The following is a 26,404-nucleotide window of genomic DNA, read 5'->3' as shown; positions in this document are numbered from 1 at the left end:
TAGATGCCAATGCATGTTTTGGGGTATCACAAACCTTTCTTTGAAGAATCAAGAAAAATGCGGATGCGTTTGGCACAATTTTTCTTTTCTCCCATCCAACTTGAAGCCATAAATGCAGTGCAGTTTTTCTGTTCATTTCCTTCCACACATTCCATTTATATTATAAGCCTGTGCAAGCTGCATTTTGTATTCACATAAAGAGAGCAGTAAACTATATACACATGTAACAGCCTCAAAACAATTATGTATTATTTTCTAGCATTCACTCACCTAACTTTGGCCAAAAGCATCCCCGACAGCCTCGAGTGATTGATTGTAGAAGCACAAGTTGTGTTTGTTTTGCTATGGCACACCTTTTCTTTTTTGTTTTCTTTTTCAGTAATATGCTGAACGATGCATGCTGCAATTATGCCTTTTTGAAATAAGACAACACAGTGCAAAACTAGACATACCATATGTGAATAAAGAAGAAAACTGCAGCCATTCTTGATCAAAATCAACCTTGTGGCCCCTGTTTACAGCCGCAGTTTCTATACAACTATTGTAACAATGTAATATGTTATCTGTTACATTGACAGGCTGAAATGAAGAAGAGTTTTCCGGCAGCTGTGTACCTCCAAGAATGCCAGAATTACTTGTTCAGTAGCCTCGGAAGAGTTCCAGCAAGCAACAAGGCAGTAACACAAAGCACATCGAGGGCATTTTCCACAGTGATAACTTGTTACATAAATATACACACACGCGTGGTTCATTTCAGGTAATTTTACAGAAACATATAAGAACCAACTACATAGAAACACATAGCTGACACCCAAAAAAGCAGCATACATTTCACAGCATCTGTTTTCCACAACTAAGATTACACCTTATGCTTCTGTTAACCAGTGCCTATGCCATAATATGACAAGAGAGATGGCTATCAGTTATCTGCTTAGTGCAAAAGTGTGGTGTGAAATGAGGCACCTTTGATTTTGCTTCTTTTCATGCAGTACTCAAAAAACACACACACACACACACACACACACACACACACACACACACACACACACACACACACACACACACACACAATGCCAATTAAAGTTTAACACTTCATGACAGTATGTACATGTTGCAAACAAGATGCAAAGAATACCTATTATAAACATGTTTCACTTTTAATGCCAATTAAAGTTTAACACTTCATGACAGTATGTACATGTTGTAAACAAGATGCAAAGAATACCTATTATAAACAATCATGAGATGAAAAGGGCCATCGGGTCGTTGTCTCTCTTGCGTTTCATGTAGTAAGCTTCCATCTCCTCTTCAGTTGGTGCTTTCACATCATACATGCTGTTGTACTTGCGCTTTCGCTCGTCAGTCTCTTGAGTCCGATCACTGTCAATCTGCTCCATGGCCTGTACAAATTAGCAATGAACAAACAAATTTGTGACAAAATTCAAATGAAGAATTGTGTCAAAAATTTATACAGAAAATCCCTTAGCTAAATGATAAACCCTAAACAACTGCTTTTTTATTTTCTGCCTAATACAATGCACTCCTGCTATGAACTTGAGTCCGATCTCTGTCAATCTGCTCTATGGACTGCACAATAGTAATGAACAAACAAATTTGTGACCAAATTCTTTAAATCAACAAGTGTCAAAAATATAATCAGAAAATGCCTTAGCTGAATGATAAACCCTGGACGACTGCTTCTTTATCTTCTACCTAATACAGCTCCTACTCTGATGAACTCAACTAAGAAAAATTCTTGGATAAGATGAACAATGTGAGACCGTTTGGTTGGTTTCCCATAAGGCTCAGTGTAAAAAAAAATAATCTTAAACTGTTTCACGGGTGCTTCATTTAAAATGCGCTTTTCCAGTGACTGCAAACCACGGCGACACTGTGCAACAGCACTCATGGGGCATCCGTGCAGTGCTAGAGAAAGAAAAAGAAATGGAATGCTTCTACTACGCCAAAAAGCACACCTCCTCAAGAAGGCTTCTGTGCACCTTCATGCAAAGCAGCAGTGAAGCCGCCTTGCAGGAGAGCATGTTTTTGCGGTCAGATCTCGTCATGCAGCTTGTTGTCTCCTATGAACTAAAAGTGCGCCCTCTCGTCAATTTGGGGCTTAAAAAACTCGGGGGCCGCATTTTCAACAGAGTTACAATGTGTGTTACTGTGCCACAGAGATGGCAGATATCTGTGCCACACACATTGCCTGTAGTATATGGAAAGGCACGTGGTGTGCATACTAGCAGCGTTCTTCAATTATGCTGCAGAAGGCACAAAATAACAGAACCTGGCTGGGCACCTCAAAGTGCTAGGAACAAGGTGGAAAGCAAAAATAAATTTAAGAAATAATGAAACAGCCATGAAACAAACAGCAGCCGCTGTGGGATACAGCGAGGAAAAAGAGACGGCAAAAAGGAAAAAAAAAATAAATAAATAAAAGATTGCACTTAAATCTGATAAGCAGAAATGTGAAAGTCTCTTTCCTCTCAAACCCATGACATTATCATGTCATGACATTATGCTGTTACTGTCATCATCATTACTACCACTACCACCAACTATTATTATTATCATCATCACTATCACTAACTACACCACCACCACTGTCGTCATCACTGTCATTGCTATTGACACTATCATTACTGTCACTAACTGTCATCATCACCACCACTATCATTATCATAATAACATATAGAGATGATTGAAGATATAATTATGTCTTGTCAAATGCTCCTACCATGCCACCCTAGTGGGACTAACTTGCCGCAGGCGCTAGGTTTCGCTTTCAGACAACCGCAAAAAGGCAGTGCGGTGACAGTGATGAAAGGGCTCTAGAGATATCAAAATGTTGCCTTGAGAACTGGAGAAGGCTATCAAGCTAGATAGCATTGGTGGCATTGATGCCTAACTACTATCTTCATTGTCACTACCCCTATTACCTTCATCACCACTGTCCTTAACTACCATTATCACTATTACGAACTATCACTACTATCAGCAACTATGATCACCATATACTGCCAGTAACTATCATTACCACTATTATTTATCAGTAGCTATCATTCACTGGATATCCCAGCGAAATTGAGTCAAGGTTTAATAAATTAAATATTTGAGATAGGCCAGGAAAACTAGTTCTATAGAGCTGGCAGCAGTATTGCACATGAGGGTAATTTTTCTTTCAAAAATAATGAATTAGGTTAGCTTTTCTAATTTACTTAATACTGACTTTAGACAATAAATGTTATTTGGAATGTTGGACAGCACCTTCAGAAACCCCCATTCCATTTATTCCCAATAACATCGCACGCATATCTTTCTTCCGGTCTCCAAAAAAACCCAAGGCACACAAAAACAAGCATGTGACAAGCGCATTCGCACGCCTCGATTGTGCAGCTCTCAGCCATGGATTAGGTGAACCGCAACACCCTGCGGCCGCGACTCGACAGCCCAGTTCCAGCATTATGGCCTGTTCAAACTTGCAACTCGTGGAGGTTGTGCGACCATTTTGGTCGAAAAGCGACTGTCGCAAATGTTCGCATAAGTCAAAAAGCGACAGTCGCAGGCCGTTCAAGCACTGCTCGATTTTCCAGCTTTGCGACAACTGGTCACAAACCGGTAACCAATCAGCGGCTCAGCTGAAGTGAACTGAAGTTAGCTTTACTCTACGTGGCGAACAGTCAAGATAAGCAAGTCTGAAAAGTAACCCGCAGGTCGCATTTGCAAGTGTGAACATCGATTGAGCTGAGCAGCTCCTTGGTCGTATGTGATAGTCGGTCGCACGCCCTTTGCGACTCGCGAATGTGAATAAACCTTTAGGCTGATAAGCTGGCAATGGTTGCAGCCCGGTCAGCCAGCTCACCGCGCTCACTTCAAATTGCACCGCCACATGCACCAACTGGCTCATGTGGGTGAAGAAACCACCACAGAATCATGAGCCTGCCGCTGCAAACGGGGCCATGCAGCCATGGCCACATCTGATTTTGTTCATTCAAGCCACAGCTGAGAGCAGCACAATCGTGGTGCATGAATGCGCTAGTGACGTGATTTTTTATAATTCGCAGGCTTTCTTTGGAGCTCGGAAAAAAGATACACGTACAACTTTCTTTGTCGCAAATAGATCGAATGGGGGTTTCTGAAGATGCTCTCAAACTTTGCAAATCACATCTATTGTCTAAAGTCAAGATTAAGTAAATTAGAAGAATTAACCAAAATAACTAATTATTTTCAAACAAAAAATTGCCTATGATGCTTAAGATGGCTGGCAGCTGTATGCAACTGGTTTCCCTGGCCTATCTCAAATACTATTACCTATATATTTTTTAACCCTTGGCACAGGCTAGCTGGGACAGCCGGTATATGTGCGTGTGTGTGTCACTATATCACTATACTTACATCACTATATCTATAATGATGATTGATTGATTGATAGCTCATGTGGACACATCCTGTCTACATTCTCTGTGGACGCTTACACCACCCATGAGCCAAGAAAGGCTTTCGTCTTAAAGCTAGATCAATGCCATTTCCAAGTAGGATAACTGAGATTGTTTCATGCCCTCAATTTGCAGCTCGGTTCACGCACAGGGAAGTAAATGTTCTACTTACAATTATCATCTCTCTGTAAAGGCTATTTTATTAATTATTTGCACATAAAAAATATATATGGATGCACCTAGCATGCTCATGTCTTGTTATTAGGGGCACTTCTGCTATTAGGGGCACTTCTGCTAAGACGAACAAATTTTCTGGTCCCTTTAATTCTGCCTCACAATCAACTTACTCCAAATTAGCACAAACAAGGCTGCAACCTGCTCTGAATTTTACACATTAAAGTGCAAACAGCAGCAAAAATTGTGGAGGTGTTTTAATTATCGTCATGTAATGACAATGCATTAGAATTGGGCCTTTTTGCTTTTAATTTTGCTCATCATGGTTAGTCATTCCATTTCTTTTCGAGTCATTCGTAGACATCTTCATTTCTAGGGTTCTTCCTGTAGAGGGGGATTTCCCTCTCCCCACCTGCCACGGTTGCCAGGTGGCAGAGACACTAGGCTGGATGTCACCTTTTCTTCACGATGGGACTTATATTGCTAGCAAACTGAAACATTTTTTGTTTGCTGAATTTGCTACACTTGCTATAGAAAAATAACAAATTTGTAGCAGAAGTACAGCACAAGAATGGTTGCAAATGAAGTACAACTCTTCTTGCGCTTTCTAGAGCAGCCACTTAACGATTCTTATGCAACAGTAGCAAATAACAATGACAGAAGGAAAAACTGGGCAATAAAATATGCTCACTTTTTTTTCCTTCTTTGAGCATCGAGACTGGAAGATCTATGACCATTACATTTAAGAAGGCACTGTAATTATCTACTGCAAGTTATATAATACATTACCACAACCTTTGGCCCTGACAAAGCACAGAAGTGCGTCATTTAATCTAAATGAGACAGAACAAAATGGCAAAAAATTTTACCTTCTTAATCTTCTCTTTTCGCTCTCTTTCTGCCTTAGCATCAGACTCCTCACTGTCCGAGCTGCTGCTGCTCTCTCTCTTAACTGGTTTTTCTTTTCTTGCTTTCTTATACTTCTTCTTTTTCTTCTTGTTGGCCTTTTCTGAAGAGACTGTTCCCTGAAGAATAGCAAGAAGATTATGGTAAGATACATACACATGCTAGCAATAACACACATGTTCTATGCGTCCTTCTCTTGTGTGTCATGTTTTTTTAGCGCATTTTTCCACGGCTTCCGCAGACGATCACCAACTAGCCCGAAAACAACAAAAGAGTACACTATTATGTTTGCAATAGCTGCATTACAGATGACCACACATTTCTCCATAGAACTTCAGTGGCTTGCCCTGTAAAGAGCCAGCAACATCTGCCACTGGTCTCTGGATTCAAACCATAAGTTGTCTCCGAAAGAGTATGGAGTGTGCTGCCTTATTCTTTCCTTCCCACTAGTGGCACCACGGTGGGTGGTGCTGCACCCACAATCAGTGTCACTACATTATCGGCTATGGCCAGAAGTGATAAGGTAGACTGGCTGCTGCATGCACTGTGACAAAGCATTATTGCCATTTGCTAGAGGCACTGCCAGCTGCAAATGAATCACAGAGTGAGCTCAGTCTATCTGCTGAGGTGTGAAACCGTAAGGCAGCACGGTCCATATATTATCGGAGAGCATTTACCTGGAACCAAGAATTTGACATTAGATGTTTCTGATGTGCTACCAAAAATGCTACCCCAGAATTCTATGGATGTCAGCACAGATATAATTTTACTATGCTTTTTGCAATGTTTTTCACAAAAGCAAAAAAGCAACAACAAAAGCACTAAGCAACTGCACTTTCAAATAAGAACAAGTTCATGTGCGAAGCACTCTAATTAGTTCCAAATTTATGATTTGTACACAAGGTAAAAGAAAGACAACTAAGTATCAAATTGTCTAGCTACAGCTGCACAGGAAGAATTACTGAGTGCAAGACTCTGGCACTTACAGCAGCAACTACAGGTGGGGATTCATCCTGCTGCTCTTTCAATGTTGGCGGCAAGTCTTGAACTGCCGGTGTCTCTTCCTGTGCCTTTGCCTCAGCATGGGCAGCATCATCAGCTGGAGGAGCACCCATCAATTTGGCTGGCATAAGCATTGCGCTGCCCAACTACAAGCAGAAAGAAAGAAACAAATAAACCAGCAGAAAAAAAAAACCAACTGCTGCACAGATCCCGCACTGTTGAGTACACCCAATAAGTTGTACGCCAACCGTCTTATGCAACACTAGTAAATAATAATAAAGGAAGAAAAACCAGAAGCAAGACAGTACATGGGCAATGCGATGATACAGCCACTGTGGGTTTTCTTCATTTGTCTTTTCTGATGTTGACTGAGCAAAACTAATGAAAAAAGAAAGAAAATAGGTTTAATTAATATGCAAAGCACAAGACCAAAGCTAAGTCAAAGCACTTTTCCCCAAAAACTCCAGCTACAGTGAGCCAAGTATGGGAGCACCAAGATGGAAGTTCATATGATAAGCAACCCAAATTGAAAATGTGGTCCTCATTCATTCTTCACACTACAGTCGTAATCAATATATCTAACTCGAATGAAATCACAAACTAGTTCAAAATATCAAAGATTCAATACATAAAAAATGGCAATGCGACCTAGAAGCAATTATACATTGCAAATTCAATACATAAAAAATGGCAACAGATAAGCTTATCTGTGACCTAGAAGCAATAATACATTGCAAATGTGTGTGTTCGATACGTTCGGGGCTTGACTGCATAGGCAGGGGTTCGAGTTTTTGGTTCTTTTGTTTGAAAATCTGACACTTTTTTCAGGAATTCAGAACAGTCAGCAGTTTTTTGGCGAACAACATTTTCTACGGTGCATTTTTTTTTCCCCCCAGTGATATAACCGGTACTTTTGAGCGGTCAAAAGTGTCTTTTGAGTTTATCTTGGCATTTTTTTCCAGACAAGCAGTCAATCTACCAGTAATTAAGGCACAAATGGTAGTACTTAGCAAAGGTGGATGAGAGGGCAACTCTTAAATGTGGCATTCGGAGGGGGGAAGGGGTCCTATGGTCCTATTTGCACCACACATTTACTAAATTTCTTTCACGAGAAAAAAAAGGGGGGAGGGGGGGATTTTCTTGTTTTTTCTAAGGAGAATTTCAAGCAGAGAAAGCGCCTGGCATCGGTTGCCTCTTAGACATGCCATTAATATTGTGCATGTCTTAGGGCTGTGCATGTGAAAGAAAGTGCTGCTGCCATTAAGAAACAGAATTTAAACAACACAGCCACTAGGCAAGAAAGAAAGTGGACATTTAGACCTAAAAAGTCAGATGTTCCAACTAGCTCAATCTCAAGCACTTCTTAGACCTAAAAAGTAGGTTTCTATGTTGCCGGTAGGCTATTACACTGGGCTGTGCGAGAAGGTAGGATATTGTGGTCTGCATGTTGACAGTAGCAATTGAAATTCCACTGAACTGCCACAGTATCTAAAACACGATACTTTTTCCTGACACTAATATATGTGGTTTTGCTTCAGTGTCCTTACATGCAGTAGAAAGACTTGCTTAACGAAGTGGCCTAAAGGGTGATGAGAAAACGAAATGCTTTGCTAGCAAACAGTGAGGATGTGGAGCCTTGTGGTCTCAAGAGGAGCGTAAGGTAGCGGAGCAATGCCTCAAAACGCACAACTGCGTCAACTCCTTGACTGAGTGTAATGCCTATCCAGTAGTCAGCCAGCTATGACGCGCATGTGAAAGATTGTGACTTTTTTGGTTAAAACAGTTTCAAAAATTGAGTTCGGAATACTTTCATAGACTTTTTTTTCAACGAGTGAACCAGAAAGAAAGCCCAACCTTTAATTATATATTATGTCACTTTCACAGGCACTCATACTGCGACATTCATTCATGATTGCAATTCATATGCCATATTTTTTAGTCTGTAGGTCGCACCAGTCACCAGTGTGCAAGTTCTGTAAGCGGCTGTAACATTTGGTTGGAGGTGCTGGGTATGTCATCATCACCCCTCATCTTGGCCTGGAGCTTTGGCGCCCTACGACTTCTTGCCCCGTCGGCTGAAGTCAGGAGGCATCGCATGGCTGTTCCCCAGCCTGCCGGACCCAGCAAGACCTTGCCATTCCTCCGCCCCGTCCCCCCTCCCCGCTCCGGCCACAAGACACGACGAAGGAGAGACTGACCCGAGACGCCGCACATGACCACAAGACACAAGAAGAGACCCGAACGACCATATGTGACCCCACTGACCAGATGTGCCAACCAAAGACCCTACGACCCAAGACGCCGCTACACTTGAAGACATCCTCCCCTGCCTATGCCATGCGGTGTGTGCCTTGGCCTCCGCCATCGAGTCGTGGCAGCGTGTGGCCCGAGAGTGTCCTGGGTCAAGGTTCATCGAGAATCATCGTGCCGGCAAGCCATTCTATTCTTCCTTCTTTCTCTTCTTTTTCAAGCATCCAGACGCGCCTATCATCATCCTATGGAATCATCATTGGTAAACTTCCTCGTCCACGATCGCGACAATTGCTCGGTAGCCGCGGGTCATGTTACGGACGAGCAAGGAAGAAGCGGGCAGTGGCGCGGGCAGGAGCACTCGTGCTAGGCCCGCTAGCATTTCATTAAACGTCATCTCACGGTCATCGAACATCTTCTCTCTGTTCTCCTGTTCTCATCGGCTTGCCGCACCATAACAATATGTTCAAATATGAAACATTTTCCGTAATCTCTTATACATGTCTTCTGCATGGTCTACAGATTGTAATTTGTGCAAAAAAATAAAAAGGTTTTCTTTTCATTAAATCGAATTGGTGCCTGAAGAGATTATAATACAAATATGTAGCGGTACACAAATATTAAATTTTTTGCATGTGATTAGTAAAAAAGATGTAGCTCTAAATACTGAATCAAATATCTGTGCAATTTGAGAAAGAATTGGAAGAAAGGAAAAACAGCACAATGTTGTTCCTGTTTTCTTCAAAACTGCACATGGTCCATATAACTGAAATTAAGAACATGGCAGGGCTCTTGTAAGGAAAGTTCTGAAGGTGATGAGATAAGTGTCATGGGTAAGGATGTGAAGTATGAAACACATTACGGAATGATAAAAAAATTTATGGGGGACACTTAAGTTCCGCTTCTAAGGGTATGGCATGACAGCGTTAATGGCTCCCGTATGCAGCTTTCCTTGCACGCCCTCATTTGCGTACATGCACTTTACTACTTGCCTAAATAATAAACCCTTAATTTATGCCTCCATTATCTCACACAGTCATTAGCATGCAATCGTAAGCTACTTTTTTATGTGTAAGACCACCTGACATGCATATAGAGCTTATTCACGTGACGTCATTGCAGCTTTTCTGGCAACCATATAAAGCATAACGCAACATGAGAGAGGGAGAAAGAAAGAGAGAGAGGGCCTACGGCGACTCAGGCATGGCGTCGGTGAAATCCGAGCTCTGGTTGGATGGCGTTCCAAACGGCGTCTCAAGTACCCGACAAATCAGTGGCGCGCAGCAGGGAGGACACTGGTAGACGCTTTTTAATTTCGAACCGCCCAATGTTATGGCGTCTCCGCATTACAGGGTTGCCACAACCGCCGCCTGCTAAACCTGATAGTGAATAGGGTCTATAAAACCGCACTTTAAGCAAGCCTTATTAACAGGCCTGCACGTCCTGGGGGTAGCATGTCTGAGACGGGATCTAATGGTCCCAGAGGGTTCGATTCCCATCTCAAAGAGGGAGCCCATCCTGCCAACTTGGCCATGTCATCTGGCCTCACAACGTAGCTATGTAGAGCTGCTCGTCTGAGCTCATCACTCACATTATCTGGGCGCGTAAAGCGTTAAATAATATTGAATAAATTTAATTATATAACTTCATCTTTACAGAGTCTAATATCCTGTTTAATGTCTCAAAGTGACATTGGCTGAGAGGGACGTCATAGCGGAGGGTTCTGGAAATTTTGACCACTTATTGTTCTTTCACAAGCACTCACATCCACAGTATGGCCTTCCATTTTGTGGCCATGGAAATGTGGCTGCCACGGCCGAGACTGAACCCACGTCCTTGGAATCAGCAGTTGAGTGCTCTAACCAGTGAGCTACTGTGGCAGGAACTTGCAAAAGAACAGTGAGACCCATAAGCATGTCGGACCTAAAGCAATGAAGGACCAGCTCATTAAGTTTCTAAGTGTTTTTTAATTCACACAGCTCACGCTGTGAGGCCTGGTGCCAACCTCACCTTCAATGCGCACTGCACCTGGAGTAAGTTGTGGCCTGTACACTACAACAAGGGGCACTATAAGAAAAACGTCAAAGAAATGTTTTAGTGTTCTGTTTAATGACCCTTGAGAATCATAATGCAATTCAAATGCACCCATAATTTAGGCTCACACAGGCTTTTTCACTGAAAAATAGGCCCTCTCTAAAACGTCAGAGAAAGGGAACTTACCACAACCTGCACCTCCTTTCCACTGGCCCCAGTGCAATAAGAATTTTTGATGAACGAGTGACAGCACTTGTAACCCCACTGAAAGTCCTTCCAGTAGGATCCCCAGACAGACTGCAAGACAGAATAGTTCACACCACCTTCAAGGCTGTACCACTACACGGCCAAAACTAGGCAAGAAAGCCTGTTTGAAAAGCATACCTAAGCCGTCGAACATAAAAAAAAAGGGGGCCTGCATACGTCCACACCTGTCAGTCTGCACAGACTCGTTAAATATTAAAATGCACGGCCCAAGATGCAAGTTAAAATGAATTGCTTGAACTATTTAAATTTTCTAAAAGCCTCTCATAGAAAGTCGCACTTTGGTCAAATGTTTGAATGGATGCTAATAAGTAATTACTGCCTTATTAGAAAGTACTGCCAACTTAATATCAACCATTCCGCTGCTTTGTGTAAGCTGCACCTTTTACAAACTCTCAACAGGGAAGAAAATGAAAACCATAAAAACAAATACACGCCATAAGTGCAAAGTAAGCAAGCAAAAAGAAAGCAGGAGAAAAAGAAGGCTGCTTACTGTGTGGTTGTTAATGAGTACATGTTCTTCGTACTTAGATCGAATCACGGGCTTCTCAGCTCCCCGAATCACTTCACCGTGCCGCGAGTACTCGACATACTCCTCCTGTAATATTATGAAATATTGAGTTTGTTAACCTGATCTTGAAGAAAAAACGAGGGGAGAGAGTGCCCAGAGGGTGTCTCTCTCTTTTTTCCGCAATAAGGCTATCACACTTCTACACGTCTCAAACTGCTTGCATTGCGCATGTGAACATAGCCTGCCAAGAGTAAGTTTAAGACAACTGCCCTGGCAAGACTCAAAAAGAAGCACATCAGATGACTAGCATAAATGTACAGAACCTCTGGCCAAAACACACAAAAAGAGAGGAACACAAACCAAAATGACTATCTGATAACTGGCAATATAAAGTGATCATAAGCAATAGAGATATAGACTTAATGATAAAATTCTTCCCAGAAAGTACACATAAATGTTCAAGACGGAAAACTTCGGCAATCTAGATTTCTCGATATTCAAGGTGTATTCCAAAAAATACCACTGTACAAGAACTGTAACCACGATGTCTGCAATGTTGAGCACTGCATGCATCAGGGAGGAATCTAATCAATATTCACTTCAAAATGCTACAGTTCCTAAGTGCCCACTCACCGTCTGGGCAAATACAAGCTCTTTTGGAGGCATCTGCAAGTGCTCTGCTCCACCATACTTTTCCAGGATGCTGTCTTTCATGGAGTGACGGAACTCCTCTTCCTTTGAAAGGAACTCTTTGTTCAGCAGCTCAGCCTTGGTGGGCTCTGCTTGCAAGTGAACATCCACCCCTTTCTCATATGCCTGCCAGGCAAACACTGAAATATATATACATAAGCTCAGCCAAGCATTTTTATCGTTTTAAAGGGACAGAGCACTGGCCAAAATATGTCTTGAGATTATGGTGGAAATGAAAAGAACATGTCTCATGTGGTACAGATTGAGCAAGACAATATCAATGAAAAGAGGCTTCACAATTTTAATTTGGCTTTGAAAATTGCATAAAACCAATTGGGGTGCCATCTTGCGGAGAAACCCTATTACTATTGCTGTAGTATCCCACGTGACTACATCTCCATAAAATATCATTGGTTTTCTTAAGTACCCATTTTTTTTTGTTTTTTTTTTCTTCTTCTTCTAAGAGTGCTTGTCCCGTTTTATTATATTTTGCGCTCTCTTCAGTACACTAGATGGCGCCACAGTGTTTTGAATTCTGTGGATGAAGCGACGATAGTGCCCCACATTACTTTTGTCGACGAGGTGTACATTACTATGCTTTAAAAGCCTTGAGTGTGGAAACTCAAAAAGACTCTACTCTGCAGTAAAAATGACTAATTGCTGTCTGGCAAGTGATTCTACATGTCTTTTCTGTTGACCATCAGTCGTCATCACAGTCGCTGCTCATGATTTCCAGCATCAGGTTACATAAAAACGGATCGAAAAACTCTCAGTAAAAATTTTCTACAGCATTTCTACCAAAACTGCTATGGAATCAAACACTTTAGAAAGCAACCTTTTCAATGCACTAAAAAAAACTTCAATGCCGAAATTAGTGTTCTGTCCCTTTAAAAGGCACTGAAATGAGTTTCACTAAAGACATTTTCAAAGTGGAAAACTGTTGTTTGAAACAACCCATTAGCAAGAACTATTTCATAGAATTAAACGTTAACTAGATTAGTGAAAGTAAAAAGTAGCTATTCTCAACCACCCATACTTTCTTGCATCCTCCCTCTGAGCCTCTGAACACAATAAAAGCGATGTGTCACAAGCTGACTCACCTATAGAGTACAAGTTACGGGATCTCCGGCCTCATATATAAAGTGGAACCTACGAGTTCTCCCTGCTCCTCCGAGCAGGTTTCGACATGAATTCCAGGACAGCGACCGCGCGTCCTTGACGCGGTCACAGCATAGCCAGCTGAGAGTACCGCAGCACGCCCGCGGCAGTGCACTCTGGGAAGATTCAGTCTTCCGGGCCTCTCTCGCGGCTGCTCTGGGAAAGTGTCGTTTTTCACTGAGCCTCTTGCACGGCCACCGCTAGCAATCAACTCTGCGACGTTGACGCCTTATCTAACAAGAAAGCCGTGACAATTCCTTTTTGCCACAGACTGTCAGTTAATAGAACATTGTTTTCGTCTTTGTTTAAACCTTGATCTGACTTAGTATTTTACGCTGTGTTTTCTATGTAACCCTTGCCCCTACTTATTATATCTGGAATACTCGCTTCGTTATCTTTATAGTCTTCTTTTACCGCAGTCTTTTGTTCATTGTCGGTTTTATCCCTCTTGTCATTTACCGAGTTGTTTTTTTATCACCTTCGTGTCGTAGTGTTTTCTTTTCTTTTTTTGTTCGATTATTATGCAGTGTAATTTGGACTACTATCTATAAATATGCAATTGTTTGTAAAAGAAGTGACTTTCTTGAGCTTATTCCCCAATCACACACCGACACACATACTTCGCGGGTTGACCGGCGTAACTTTTAACTCTGTTCTCAAGCCTCATAGAGGGACGACGGGTAAACCGTAAAGGGGATCCCGCGCCTCTGTTGACCGTAAAGGCGGGGTTTGTGACACAATGCTTCAACCATAACTATGTGAAGGTGGCAGTGCTAATGATTTGTTAACATATTACAGTATACTCTCATTAACTCGACCTTTTTTTCCAGGAAAAAAGTTTGAATTATCGAACGGGCCTGAAAAAACTGCCTGAAACCATTTGCATCACCGCAATTTTGTCTAATGAACACCTGCACAACGGTTGTCTGCATTTGAGATGAAACTCAAGTGAGAACGTGTTTTTCCCAGTTTCGTCAAGTGCTTTACTTTACGCACACCGTCGGGAATGTGTTGAAGAAAAAGTGCTGCAAGATCTCAAAGGCCTCCGCTATGCTTTTTGAAGTGCAACGCAGTAAAAATGGTGTTTATTCACAAAAGAGCCCTGTCAAGCTTTGAGGATGCTGCACAGTAGAGTCAATGCAGTGAAGCACCGCAGCGAAGCGCACAGTGCGGTGAAACTGTATATGTCACGCAGTTTCAGAGCAGCGGGAGCAGTGGGTGCATGCATGCGAGGGATATATGTGTAGGCGCTAGGACCGCGTGACACCATTCCAAATTTTTAAAAAATTAACAGTGAGCAGAGTCCGAAACAGCGCGACTGGCCGATGCATGCGTCCGATCGCAGCCGCGGGATGGCGTAACTGAAACTATGCGTCTGAGCTATATTTCAGAAATGGGGAACTTCCGACCATCGTCGTGCTTGCGCTGGCACAACTGTTTCATGACAGTGAGATTTGGGGAGACCTATTTCAGTGATTGCTAGCTGCACACATCGTACATCGCCCGTCTGAATTTACTGCAGCAAGGCCTGCCCATGTCCAAATTACCAGTGTGCAGCGCCATAGCCTTACATGGGTGTCTGCCAGAACCACGCTCTTAGTTCATTATCTGAATTAACGGGGTCAAATTAACGAGACTTTACTGTATACAAAAAAATAAAACAGACACGCCTACCAATTGAAATAAAGGAACAAGATATGCAGTCACTTTCTGCGTCGATAGAAGACGCTGCTTGGCTATAGCTTTTCAAACATTGTTCAAAGGCAATGTACAAGATTTGTTACAAAATGAGTCAATATGAATATGCCCACAGTTTGCTAAAATAAACAGAGACATTTTAAACTTTCGACATTCTGTAGAAAAACTTATTTCAAGGTCGAGGTAGTGGCCGTCATGTTTAAAGCAGCTTTCAAAGTGGCTGCAACAGCCCTAAAATGATTGGAGGGGATCAACGGGTAAATATATTGTTAACATTTCCTAGCCTAACCATAATCTTCCACCAATATAGTTCCTAACCAATGATACAGAAGTATCAGAACCCAAGCCAAATAAAATAAACAAAAGCAAACTCTGTGCAGAGCATGTGATTTCATTTTAATGGCGCTGGAAAAGCCTGGTCAACCAGTGGCAAGTCTAACGTGTTGCGGTCTCCATGAAGTGGGCCCAAGATCCACTGCCAAGAAGCCAAGCACCAGATGAATGAAAAGCTCATGCCCATAAAAAAATCTGGCGGGTACTTGGCAACTCTAGTAACTGTAGTAGAGTTGGTAACTGTGGTAGAGGCAGGGCTTGGCCACTGACCAAGCCCTGCCTCTACCACATAACTTGGCCACAACTAGCGGTATAAACTCTGCCAAGTTCACACACTTAAAAAAAAGCAAATGTAAGTGCATATACACGTGATGAAAAAATGTAAAAAAAGAAAAAAAAAATCACTCACACTGGCTCTCTTTCTCTCACAAGCAAAAGAGGAAAGTGGAATAAAAAAAAACTTGTAAGAAAGCACACAAACATTTATGGTTATGGATAGAACAAAATGCACTTGAATGCCTGTACACTGACATAACTTGACATTTCTAATCTTGATTTGCTTGATATACTATGCAATAAGAGAGGACAACTTTTTAAAGTTTGGTGCAAGCAGGATCAGTTCGCCAAATCAGGAGGTACAACTTAACTCCTAGCAATGGGCTGGTTGATAAGCTCTGTGCCATCCTTTGTCGGGCCCTTTCACGCAATGAGATACGGCCATTCTGGTCCACTGTCGGCCACTGCCCTATACCAATAGGATTAATTAAAAATTAGCCATGTTTCTAGACAATCTTGAAATGGTCCTTCTAGTCCATCTCACTTGGCACAGAAAGCTGTTACGTCTCTTAGCCTTGCCAAGTGGTTAGGGTACCCAACTGCCGATCCCAAGGACATGGATTCAATCCCAGCCGCAGCAGCCACTTTTAGATGAGGCCAAAAAGCAAGGCACCCATGTACTGGGTGAAGTTAGTGTACGTTAAAGGATCCAGGGTGACTGAAATATCCGGAGCCCTACACTCAGTGTCCCTGACTGCCTGAGCCGCTTTGGAACGGTAAACCCCATAAACCAAACCAAACCACATCTCTCAGCAGCACAAAATGATGCACACTTGACAAAGCTAGTTTCAGTTACATACCAAACAAACACATAAACTTCACTTAGATCCATGAGTTTATGACAAAAAAACTTTTTTGGCTGCCAAGTGGTATTTTCTTTCTCTTCTTCCATGTTGTGGATGGTGTACTTACACTGAGCGTCAGCAATCTTCTGGGTGTCTCCAGTATACCTAACGAAGTTATCCCCAGCAAAAGAGAGCCTGCAAAATAAAAGTTCTATATTTGTAAATATAGCAGCAAAAGCAAATACTAGATGATTTCCATCAAAACCTCCTTAATGCCTCTTAATGCCAACTTACTCTTCTGAAGCTTTGTTAGAGTTCTTGTATGGATTATCCCTCATGGAACGTGTCTTTGGGTCATAATAGGCAGAGTTTGGGTCCAGGTTCCTTAGGTACTAAAAGATGGAAAGGAGCAGTTTCAGCTACCAGAACTACGTACATATTACTTTCTTTTCACCAAAGTGGAAACATTTAGACACAGTTCTAATAAAATCTACGTTTGTAACGTTTCTGCACATTTTCACAATTGCTTTAAGCCGTCTCAAGTTGGCTCTCTGTAGCAAAGCAAAACCTAATGAAAAGATTCAAGCATCAGGATTAATACATCAAAACGCATTGCTCTCACTGATAGGACTATAACATGCACATTCCTTCATCTGTTCCACAGAATGATTCGGCTCCTCCAACAATCTGACCCAGCAGCAGCTTTTTTTTTTTTTTTTTTTTTCCATTATCGCTGTAATTGTAAAATAATGAACAAATTTTTATTTCTGCCTCTAAAAATACAAACCTAATGTCAAATGTGCCATTTTTAAATACTTAATGTCAGCGACAGGTAATTTATCAATCTAGACTCACATTATATAGCAGTACACAAGCAGAGATCACCATTATTAAATGGAGTAGTTGGTGGCAAAACAACAATACTCTGGCTCATGGCACCACAGTACTCTCTCCTACTCTGTAGTGGGCATGCAAAAGCACCCAAACAACCAAGTGTCACAAGAAATAATATAGCCAGAGCAAACCTTGTTTTTGTTTACCTAGCCCGCTAAGCAGCTCCTATCAGTGCTTTCCTGCTCTAGTGTAGAGAGCAAGATGGATATGATATGGCAACCCAACCGAAATTCTGCATTTCCAACTTGTCAAACATACAAAATGCTTCGCACCTTTGCAACATCTTCACGAATGCGAAGGTTTCGCACTGTGATGCGCTGCTTGCTGTCCACCTTTGTGCCAGGCATGTCTGCATTGTCTGCGTACTTGTCCTCATCACCATCACAATCATCATCACTGTCTTCCCTCTGAAAAAATGTGACGGCACATGAAAGCATTGGCCCTTACTGCCCAAAACAAGAATAGGAACTACATAGTAATGAAGATTACCTCTCGTGTACTGATGCCTTCCAGATTCATTATGTCATGCTTTAGCTTGTCTTCTTTCAGCTGACGTTTTGCCTGTAATGTTGTATAAGCAAGCTCCATAATTGCTGCTACGGAGCAGAAACATGAAAGTTTGAGAAAATAAACACATTGGTACCTCCTCCACTTTCCTGTATTCTTCAATGACAGCTTGATAACAAGCAGGGTCAAACCCGTTCCACCTGTCCCGTTTTCCATCATAGTCCAGGTTTAGAGATGGTAAGTTTTTTTCATCAGGTGCAATGTCGTCATTTGTAAACCTTGCGCCGACCTTTCGAGGCCTCTAAAAAAGGGTTCAAGCAAAAAAAAAACAATATAGTTGAAACAGTACTTTGCGCATGAAACACTGGCAAACACTCAGACAACCATAATACGAGCATTAGCTTTATCCCACTTACCAAGTGGTATACTAGCACAAGCTTCATAGCACACTGTATGCATATAAACAGGTATGACTATAGAGGTTCTCGGAGCTCAAAAAAAAAAAGAGAAAATAAATGTCGCTTACTACACTGGCAGCTAGCAATATATCAATTTATACCTTTCTCACAGAGCCCCAGAATAGGTGCTATGTTTGCTATTTTCTCGTGGTCCTAAACTACTGCGCAAGCAGAGTATATACCATGTAAACACCAGTTATGGATGTTCTAGGCACTACAGCTGGGACCCCTTCACCAATTTTGCAATCTCTGCTTGATGTTCACCCATATCCCATTACTCATCTATAATCTGCCTCAAAGCTGCTGGCAGCAGAGCAGAAGCCATAAGCACAACAAAGCCTCTTTCTGGAACTGTGTCCTTGGCTTGAACGCACATGAGGACAGCACAGTCATCTTGTATGCAGAGGTTCCACTCATTTTCAGATAAGTTGTGAACTGGAATAACGTTTCTGCACACCTTAAAGAGGCCTACTGACACAACACTCATTTTACATTGTTACTGTTTTGTGCCAAGCCACAATTGCTAGTTAGTGCTCTAAACTAAAAAAAGCCTGAACTCAATGCCTGGCAACTTTAACACATTTTTGAGACCAGTGACAATACTGGAAATATAATATCATGGCAATGCACTTGCAAGCTAATTTCTGTGGCTAGGCTATGCAAAAGAAGCTACAAGCAAAAGGCAACTTCCACAAGTGTTCAGTCCTCACACACAACCTGAACGCTAAGGTCTAGCATGTCAGCTATGAGTTTACCTTTGACATCAGTGGTAGAAACTGTCTAAACTGAAAGAAGCTGGTTAAAATGAAAAACTGACCTAATGACACTACCTACACACTTAAATCTTTAGCTGTCACTGATGCAAACACTGCAATATCATTTGGTTTTACGTGACCTAGTATCAAGAAAAGAGACCCTGCTTTGACCTTCCTTACCATGGGACCTCCTACTGTACTCTAGGATGGTTTACAGCATCATAGAGGCTGCCATGTTGGTGACCAGGGACGCAGAAAAAAAGCTGTGCGTTTATCATGGGCCAAAGTGCAGAATGGGTCTCAACAAAAAACACACTAAAAACCCCCCAAAGCCTCGCTTCTATTGCTTGGTATGTCTGCCGGTTAAGGCCGACGAATAGGTCAGGGGCTAATAAATCGGCTTAAGCCTGGCTTGTAGTTGACTCATTCCATAATTCAGCTCTTGATCTGCTTAAACTACCTGATCTGGCCTGCACCAATGGAAACCAAGCATGGTCCACTATCGCATGATGTCCCATGAAAGCCCTTCATTGCTTTTGTACTGCAAAACAACTCATCATTCAGCAGTAACACTGCACTGAATGATGCTAATGCTAGCAACTCATATGTCCCAACTTCCGCATCCAGTTTTAACATAAAGCTCCTGTATGCTCCATACGAGCACTGAATTTCTTGCAGCACGACAAACAAGGTCATCCAGGCCACGTTACCTCCAAGCAATCCTTCCGCTTGTGGGTCAAGGCACCGCAGTTTTCGCACGCCCCTTTTCTATACTTGGTTGCTTTAGCTTCCTGGAAGACGTCAACAGGATGTTAAAAAATCGCCGGTCATTCCCCAATTTTCTCTGCTCAACATATTTAGTTTTAAAAAGGCCGCTTACGAATTCACCCCGAGTATAGTAATCGCTGATACGGTTGAACTGCTTTTGCTTCTCAGGCTGCGGACGCTGGTGCTTCAACGTGGGTCCTTTCGACCCAAAGTACCATGGTGCTGAAGAGATATACTGAGGAATATGCGGGTTGATGTCCCTGTACAAAACGCGAGTAATCACAATGAGTCAATTTCCGAAAATCGAGGTCACTGTACAATAGAGCACAACAGTGCGTTTTGAATCGTAGCGTAAACATACTTTCCCTCCTCATCAACTGCGGCTGGCGCTGTGCCAGCTTTCCTGGCTTCTTCGAGCTCTTTTGCCTTCCTCCAGTCTTCTCGTGACTGTTTCTTTGGCTCATCAGCTTCCTTGCTCTTTATGATCTCCGACACAGGGAGGTTCGTCTGATTCATGTTGGTTTGAAGGGTGCGACTTCAAGTTGTCGACATCGAGGTATTCGCTGAAAATATTACACGATCCGCTCAGTATGCTGCAAAATAGTGGCCACATTCATGCTCAGAGAATGCTAGACGTATATTCACAACTGATCGGAAATCACAACGCGCAGAGAGCAACTACGAAACAGCACAGCGCGTCGCAAATGTCCACGGAAAGCATTATGACACTCGGAGAGGAATTGTCAACCTCCAAAGCTAACTATCAGTAGCCCAAACTACAACTTATTTCACCGACTTCCTTGCGTCGAATAAAAACATCCACGCACCTAAATAACTAAGTATAAATTCTTACTGCGCTCCGACGACGAAGGTAAAGTATGGACCTTCGTAAAGTGAGCAATTCTAGTAGCTCACCACGGTACGAATCACGGTGTATGAACAAAACAAGCGATTAAATCCTACCAGAACCAACAACAACCTTTTTTTCTTGTTTTTTTTTTTGTTTTTTTTTTTTTTTTTGCTCGTTTGTGCAGGTTATAAAACGCCTAACTTCCACTATATAAATTATTATACAACTTCTGTCACACGGGCAAGTCCCAACTCCCTCGAACCTCTTTTCCATAAAGGACCAAGCAGGGAGTTCAGCCCCAAAGGAGTTGTCGCCGTGTCACACGGCGGCTAAGAACGAGCTCCTCAAAGACGCCGTCACTCAGGACTCAGGGTCCCATTGGTCCCATCGTCCCATTAGGCGCTGTTTGTTTTGTGTATTCATATTATATAATCAAGTTGGAAACATGTAAAGTAATTTTTAGCTGCTTTCTTTTCAACAGTTTGAATTTAATTTAAAATATAAATGTACCTTCATTCATATGAAAGGAATGCGCTGTTACTTTTACCTTTACCCTTTACTAGCATAGTAGGTTTGTCCTTTCTGCTGGCCACAATGTGCTTGCAAAATTCTTGCGTTTATTATAGACCAGACCTTCTTTATTGGAATGCTCCGTCGCTTCTGCGCATGCGCCAGCTGAAAAAAAGTGAGGAGGAATAACTTGCCGAATGTGACGTAGCCTTGTTTTGTTTTGTTTGTAAAATGTCTGCTGCTTCTCGTCGCCGTTTCAAGCGATAGGCCGATAGCTGGTCGCCAGTGTCGCCGGCTCCGTGATCGCTCGCAAGCCGGACATGGCTGTGGCGATGGTGGCGGTCGGGTTTCTTGGCATTGTAGTTTGAATATCGTAGCCGTGTGGCCGTACGTGTTCCTTTCCACTTGCTATAATACTCCTTGAGTTTCGGCCTCGCGTACTGCTGTTCGTCAAGCAGCAAGCTGTGATATTCCCGTGCGTTCTCTTAGTTACAGATAGCACCATCTCCGACCTGTGGACTCTGCGACGCTAGTTCTGCAATGCGTGTCAGCCCGCTCTTGTCGATGGAACATGCCTGCAGTATGTCGCAAGTCAAGTACTTACTTGCATTTCCCGAAATTTACAGGAGTCACTGCCTTTGGATCATCCGGAAGTAAGGTGTACAGCGCAAGTAGCGCAACACATGGGATGCGACAAACTCGTCTCCGGTCGAGTGCGTAGTCGAATGGAATCTAGCTGTCATTTTTATCGTTGTCCTCGACTTCGACACCACTATTTAGTAGCAGTGGTAAACTTTAATCACCTCGAAATACCAGTATAAAAAGGGGCGTCGTTCCGGTTGGTGTTCCTTCAGGAAGAACGTTAGTCACTACTTGACTAACGTATCGTGGAAGCTGGCCACCTGCCGATAATGCTTAATGTATACATATGGCTGGACCTTGTTTGCAAGATTTCTAAAATTTTTTGTTCGTTGTAAAGTTCTGCATGAAATATATGTGTATAGCCTTTATTGTATTTAAAACAGCATTTCGTGCACCAAAATCATCTACTACAGGTCATTGCTCCATAGATTCAAAATAACAATTCTCTCACCTTTTAGAACACTGCAGTGCCGTACATTTATGGCCTGATTTATCTGCAGCTATAAAAATAACTGCTTTGAAAGGGCTCGTGTTGTTATATACCATTCGCGTAGGCCTGTGTAACTTTGATGTCACAGTTCCTTATTGCACATTTTCTTGACTCCTCCTTCAGTTTAAAGCATCTGAGCAGTTAGTGGCGATGTATGTACCGAACCATCGCGACCCGCCAAAGCTTATTAAGACGAATAAATGACTGAACCTCATTTTCAGTGAGTAGGATTGTTTTATTTTCTCTCAAATAGTCTGTCTGGTAAAAAAAAAAAAAATGCACACCTCATTCTCCACTTACCAGAACTACGAACTAAGAAGAGAAAACATTCTCCTCAACATTGTTTAGTCACAGTGGCTGTTGGCTACATAAAGAGCTGCTGATTTCCTTTCTGTTGTCTGGCCAGTAACTTAATGACAGCTTCTGTTCTGGTAGTCTTGATGCCATTGGCACTATAAGGAGGTTCTCGCACTGCTTCGCTGTTTCATCACATTCCACATGACAGATACGGTAATGCTGGTAATTCTGCATCCGTTGCTGTAGTCAAGGCTGGCACTGATGAATACGCTCAGTGTTAAGATAGATGTCTCCATAGCTCAGTTGGACGATCCATGTCTGCACTTTGGACTTGGATGTAGGACAAACTGTTTCTCAGGCACGAATGCAGTCGGTACTCAGGCATACTGCCTTTGGCAGCATTGCATGTTGTGTATGAATGGCATAGTGTGCAGAAGTCCAAAGCATTTTCTGTACAATGTAGCAAATGCTTCACATCTGAAGGACAGTCTGCTGACTTTTTTCAACTATATTTTCTTTGTGGCAGTCGAACACTCCGCGTCCATATAAAAAAAGTATACCTAGCTTTAGGGGTAAGAAACATGGCAGGACATTTTAAAATGTAAATTTTCGAAATAGGAATGTTGCTCTGAATATCTTTGAAACTTGACAGTAAAAGATGATGTAACTGCCCGCTGCCTAGATAGCGGGCAGTAACGAGCCCACCATTAAAATGAAGGTCAGTGATGCAGTGATGCCCAACACACAACCTAAGGGGTATGTACAGCCCCCTTGTTTTTCTAAGATATATATATATATTTTTTTTTTGCACACTACTGAGAATTTTATTAATAGCGCTGGGAGACGAGCATGTATGCAAAGGGACACATTGTTTTTAGCTGGCTTATGGTGGAAGAAACTATGACTTCCTCATGAAAGAGAGTACGGCGAATACAATAACAATCTTAACTTCAAAGCGACAGAGCCACGGTGCAAGTATAACAATCATGCCACAAGATGGAAGCGACGCTATGTGATCCCCAGTGGAAGCCTATGCCTTGCTGTTTCACGGCGGCATAAGGCAGTATGTTTGCAGTTGTAAGGATTTCGCAATGTCACGCATACAATATTGCATCATTGGATGCTCAATGCACCTGCGTGAAGTGCCCACCAGGGGTGAAATTCTACCGTTTATTCCAATAGCAGCAGGAGCACTGGGAATTTCTGTGTGCATTGCATAAAAGGCTGCACGTGTATAGCTTTATGTTGATCTGTTATATCATGGTGCAAAGGTGCACATGTTTTGCAGCATTCTTAGGTTTGCTAGTAACCTGAAATGCCATATAGTTTCTCAACACATTTTATGTAGTCCTTGTTCTTTAGTTTCTTTTTTTTTTTTTTTTCATAAGTACGACCTCTGCCCTTGTGTAAAGTGTTCATTTGCAATTTCTCATCAATGTCGGAGTCATAAATATTGCTTGTCCTATGCGACACATCAACAAAAACTGATTGTTTACCGTTCAGTGGAGTAAAACACATGCCGGGAAACATTCATTGGTCATTGTTAGCAACTGCTGTTTTCTTTTTCTATCCTACTTATACCATCCATGTCACACCCCCAAACCTAGATATTAAAAAAAAAAAAAAAATAACAGGCGGCCGACACCACAGCTCCGAGAACTGCTCACTAAAGAGGCGACATGCCCGCTCCAGGTGGAACCAGACCTCCGTCCATACTCTTGCAAGCACTTCGTGAATTCCCAGGTTTTGACACCTCTCCTCTCCTCTAATGTTAGTGCGTGGGGGAGCCCCTGAAGGTGATTTAAATAAGACGAATAATGTTTCATTACAGCTATAGTTTAAAGCACTCAGTTACTAATTTAAAAATAGCTATTAGTTAAATAAGGCTGGTCATATCTACCACAGCTAAGAAAAATATTTTGCCCATAGCAATGCTGCCACCGTCCCCAGCTTAGAGAAAATATAAATTCCTGCAAAACAGATATTCTGTTACTATTGTCATCACAGGGAAAGATCTACAGAAATATGCCAGTATTTTTACTCTTCTCCAGCAGCAAACTTCCCCTTGTTGTATGGCTAAGTACTATTAGAAATTTCATATGTTTAGTAAGAAAGCAGACAGAATTAGAGAAAACACACCCACAGTTGCATTTCTTGAGAAATTGTAATGAAAGGAATGCCTTCACTCAGTTCCTTGGCTGGGCTGTACACAGCTGAGAAATTTCGATGGGCAGTATGTAAAAAAAAAGAAAAAGAAAGAAAGTAGTAAACTTCGGAGGTTCACCGAAGTACAGATGCCTATGGGACTAATGTGCAGCAACTCAATCTTTTTGTCTAAGTTATCGATTAGATATATAATAGCTCCTCAGCTTTTACATCCTTCCAGTTATTTAAGTTTTGCACTGCTGCTTCCCTAAAGGGACGCTGCAGTCAGCTTCATCCTACTCGTCTAAAAAAAATCGTTTGTTGTGGATTCTTCCAGGTAGGTTGGTATTTTTTTGGCAGCAAGAGGTGCATTTATCACTCCGAAAACAATCAAAATGCAACATTTGATTTGCACCTGTGGTGTCATGACCAACAGAACTACTTGTAGAGTAAAACCCATTTGCAGCACGAATAAAACAACGACAAGAAGGCAGTAAGCTTTGCTCTCACAGAAATGGCATAGAACAGTCTGAAAAATTGCTGTGGCCTATAGCACCGCATGGCTGCCCAAGAAGACAGAGTTACGGACTCGGCCGATGGAAGCCCCCAGCGTTACCAAACTACCCCCTTCCCCTCTGACCTACAAGACTAGTGGAATAAGGGAGTAATTACTCATAAGTATCCACCAAAGCACAGCGATAAGGCTGCAAAGGAAAGCTATGCAGCTTTATCAAAACCTCTTTGGTTGAAAAAGCTGCATATCTTTTCTTGCAGCAATAGGGCTGCCATCGGTTGGATGGCAGTGAGTAATCACTTTTTATTGCAAGTCTGCTTAACCTTGGAGGGTTTCCCTAAGGCATATGAAATGAGCATTAGACGATTTTTTTTTTTTTTTTTTCAGTAACCACATGTTGAAATGTTTTCTGTCTGCATGGTCTTGCTTTGTGACTAAACTGTGCACAAGTGGAAGTTGATGAAGACAGTGATGCGCAGCATAAGAAAGTGGCTGCATAATGCGTGCAATGTCAAGGTGAAGCTATAGCTTAGTTGTTTAATGCAGCGCCCAGAGAATCTGACATGTGTAGCTTGCCATGGGTTCAAATCACATTCGTAGCCGTGTGCCATTTATATGCTTTTTATTATGCACCCATCACATGGTGCGTGGCGTCACACTCTGACGACAAGAGAGTGGCTTTAGTGCCTCAGGGCTTCAGACCAGAATTTTGCTTGCAGGCAATTTTTATTTCTGCGCATGCACCATACTGTTGTACATGCACAGACCACATGGTCACAATTCAGAAAATGTCATGTAGCCATCACAAATTTCTCCAGATGCAGCTCATGCTGCAAAACACACTTATCATCAATCAGTAGTGAACGGCTGTGTAGTCGTGCATTGGAGATCTGCCGGAGTAAACATTAAGTAACGTCACCGCGGTTTGCTTACAAAAGTGGCCATTGGTGGCTTAGCTGTATTTTAGCTTCCATACTTTTGTAATCTATAAAAC

General features: G+C 42.2%; 1 protein-coding gene across 3 annotated transcripts; it reads right to left on the bottom strand.

The window, feature by feature from the left end:
* Nucleotides 1–1,075: 1,075 nt before the first annotated feature.
* On the bottom strand, nucleotides 1,076–21,176 carry LOC146206461 (pre-mRNA-splicing factor SLU7-like). 3 transcript variants are annotated; one of them, XM_084591138.1, is made up of 15 exons: nucleotides 21,075–21,176; nucleotides 20,324–20,525; nucleotides 20,075–20,222; nucleotides 19,905–19,985; nucleotides 18,118–18,282; nucleotides 17,964–18,035; nucleotides 17,747–17,881; nucleotides 16,875–16,972; nucleotides 16,708–16,775; nucleotides 12,214–12,410; nucleotides 11,563–11,667; nucleotides 10,992–11,102; nucleotides 6,506–6,667; nucleotides 5,483–5,638; nucleotides 1,076–1,400 (listed from the first exon to the last, which is right to left on the bottom strand). In XM_084591138.1, the coding sequence occupies exons 2-15, from the start codon at nucleotides 20,476–20,478 to the stop codon at nucleotides 1,239–1,241; spliced, it is 1,815 nt and encodes a 604-aa protein (XP_084447264.1). In that variant the 5' UTR covers nucleotides 20,479–20,525; nucleotides 21,075–21,176; the 3' UTR covers nucleotides 1,076–1,238. The 3 variants fall into 3 exon arrangements, with proteins under 3 accessions (XP_084447264.1, XP_084447263.1, XP_084447262.1); XM_084591137.1 differs by lacking the exon at nucleotides 21,075–21,176 and adding an exon at nucleotides 20,816–20,943; XM_084591136.1 differs by lacking the exon at nucleotides 21,075–21,176 and adding an exon at nucleotides 20,790–20,915.
* Between the last annotated feature and the right edge of the window lie 5,228 nt (nucleotides 21,177–26,404).

This window comes from Amblyomma maculatum, chromosome 1, assembly GCF_055883805.1.
Source record: "Amblyomma maculatum isolate TAMU_Amacu chromosome 1, ASM5588380v1, whole genome shotgun sequence".
Taxonomy (NCBI): domain Eukaryota; kingdom Metazoa; phylum Arthropoda; class Arachnida; order Ixodida; family Ixodidae; genus Amblyomma; species Amblyomma maculatum.
This window is presented reverse-complemented; position numbering and strand designations above follow the sequence as displayed.

Coding starts and splice junctions, on each gene's coding strand:
- LOC146206461 (XM_084591138.1), bottom strand. CDS start 20,478: ATGAATCAGACGAACCTCCCTGTGTCGGAGATCATAAAGAGCAAGGAA. Junction 12,411..16,707: donor GAAGATTGCTGACGCTCAGT/GTAAGTACACCA, acceptor TATATATTTCAG/TGTTTGCCTGGCAGGCATAT. Junction 1,401..5,482: donor GAAAAGAGAAGATTAAGAAG/GTAAAATTTTTT, acceptor TAATTTGTACAG/GCCATGGAGCAGATTGACAG.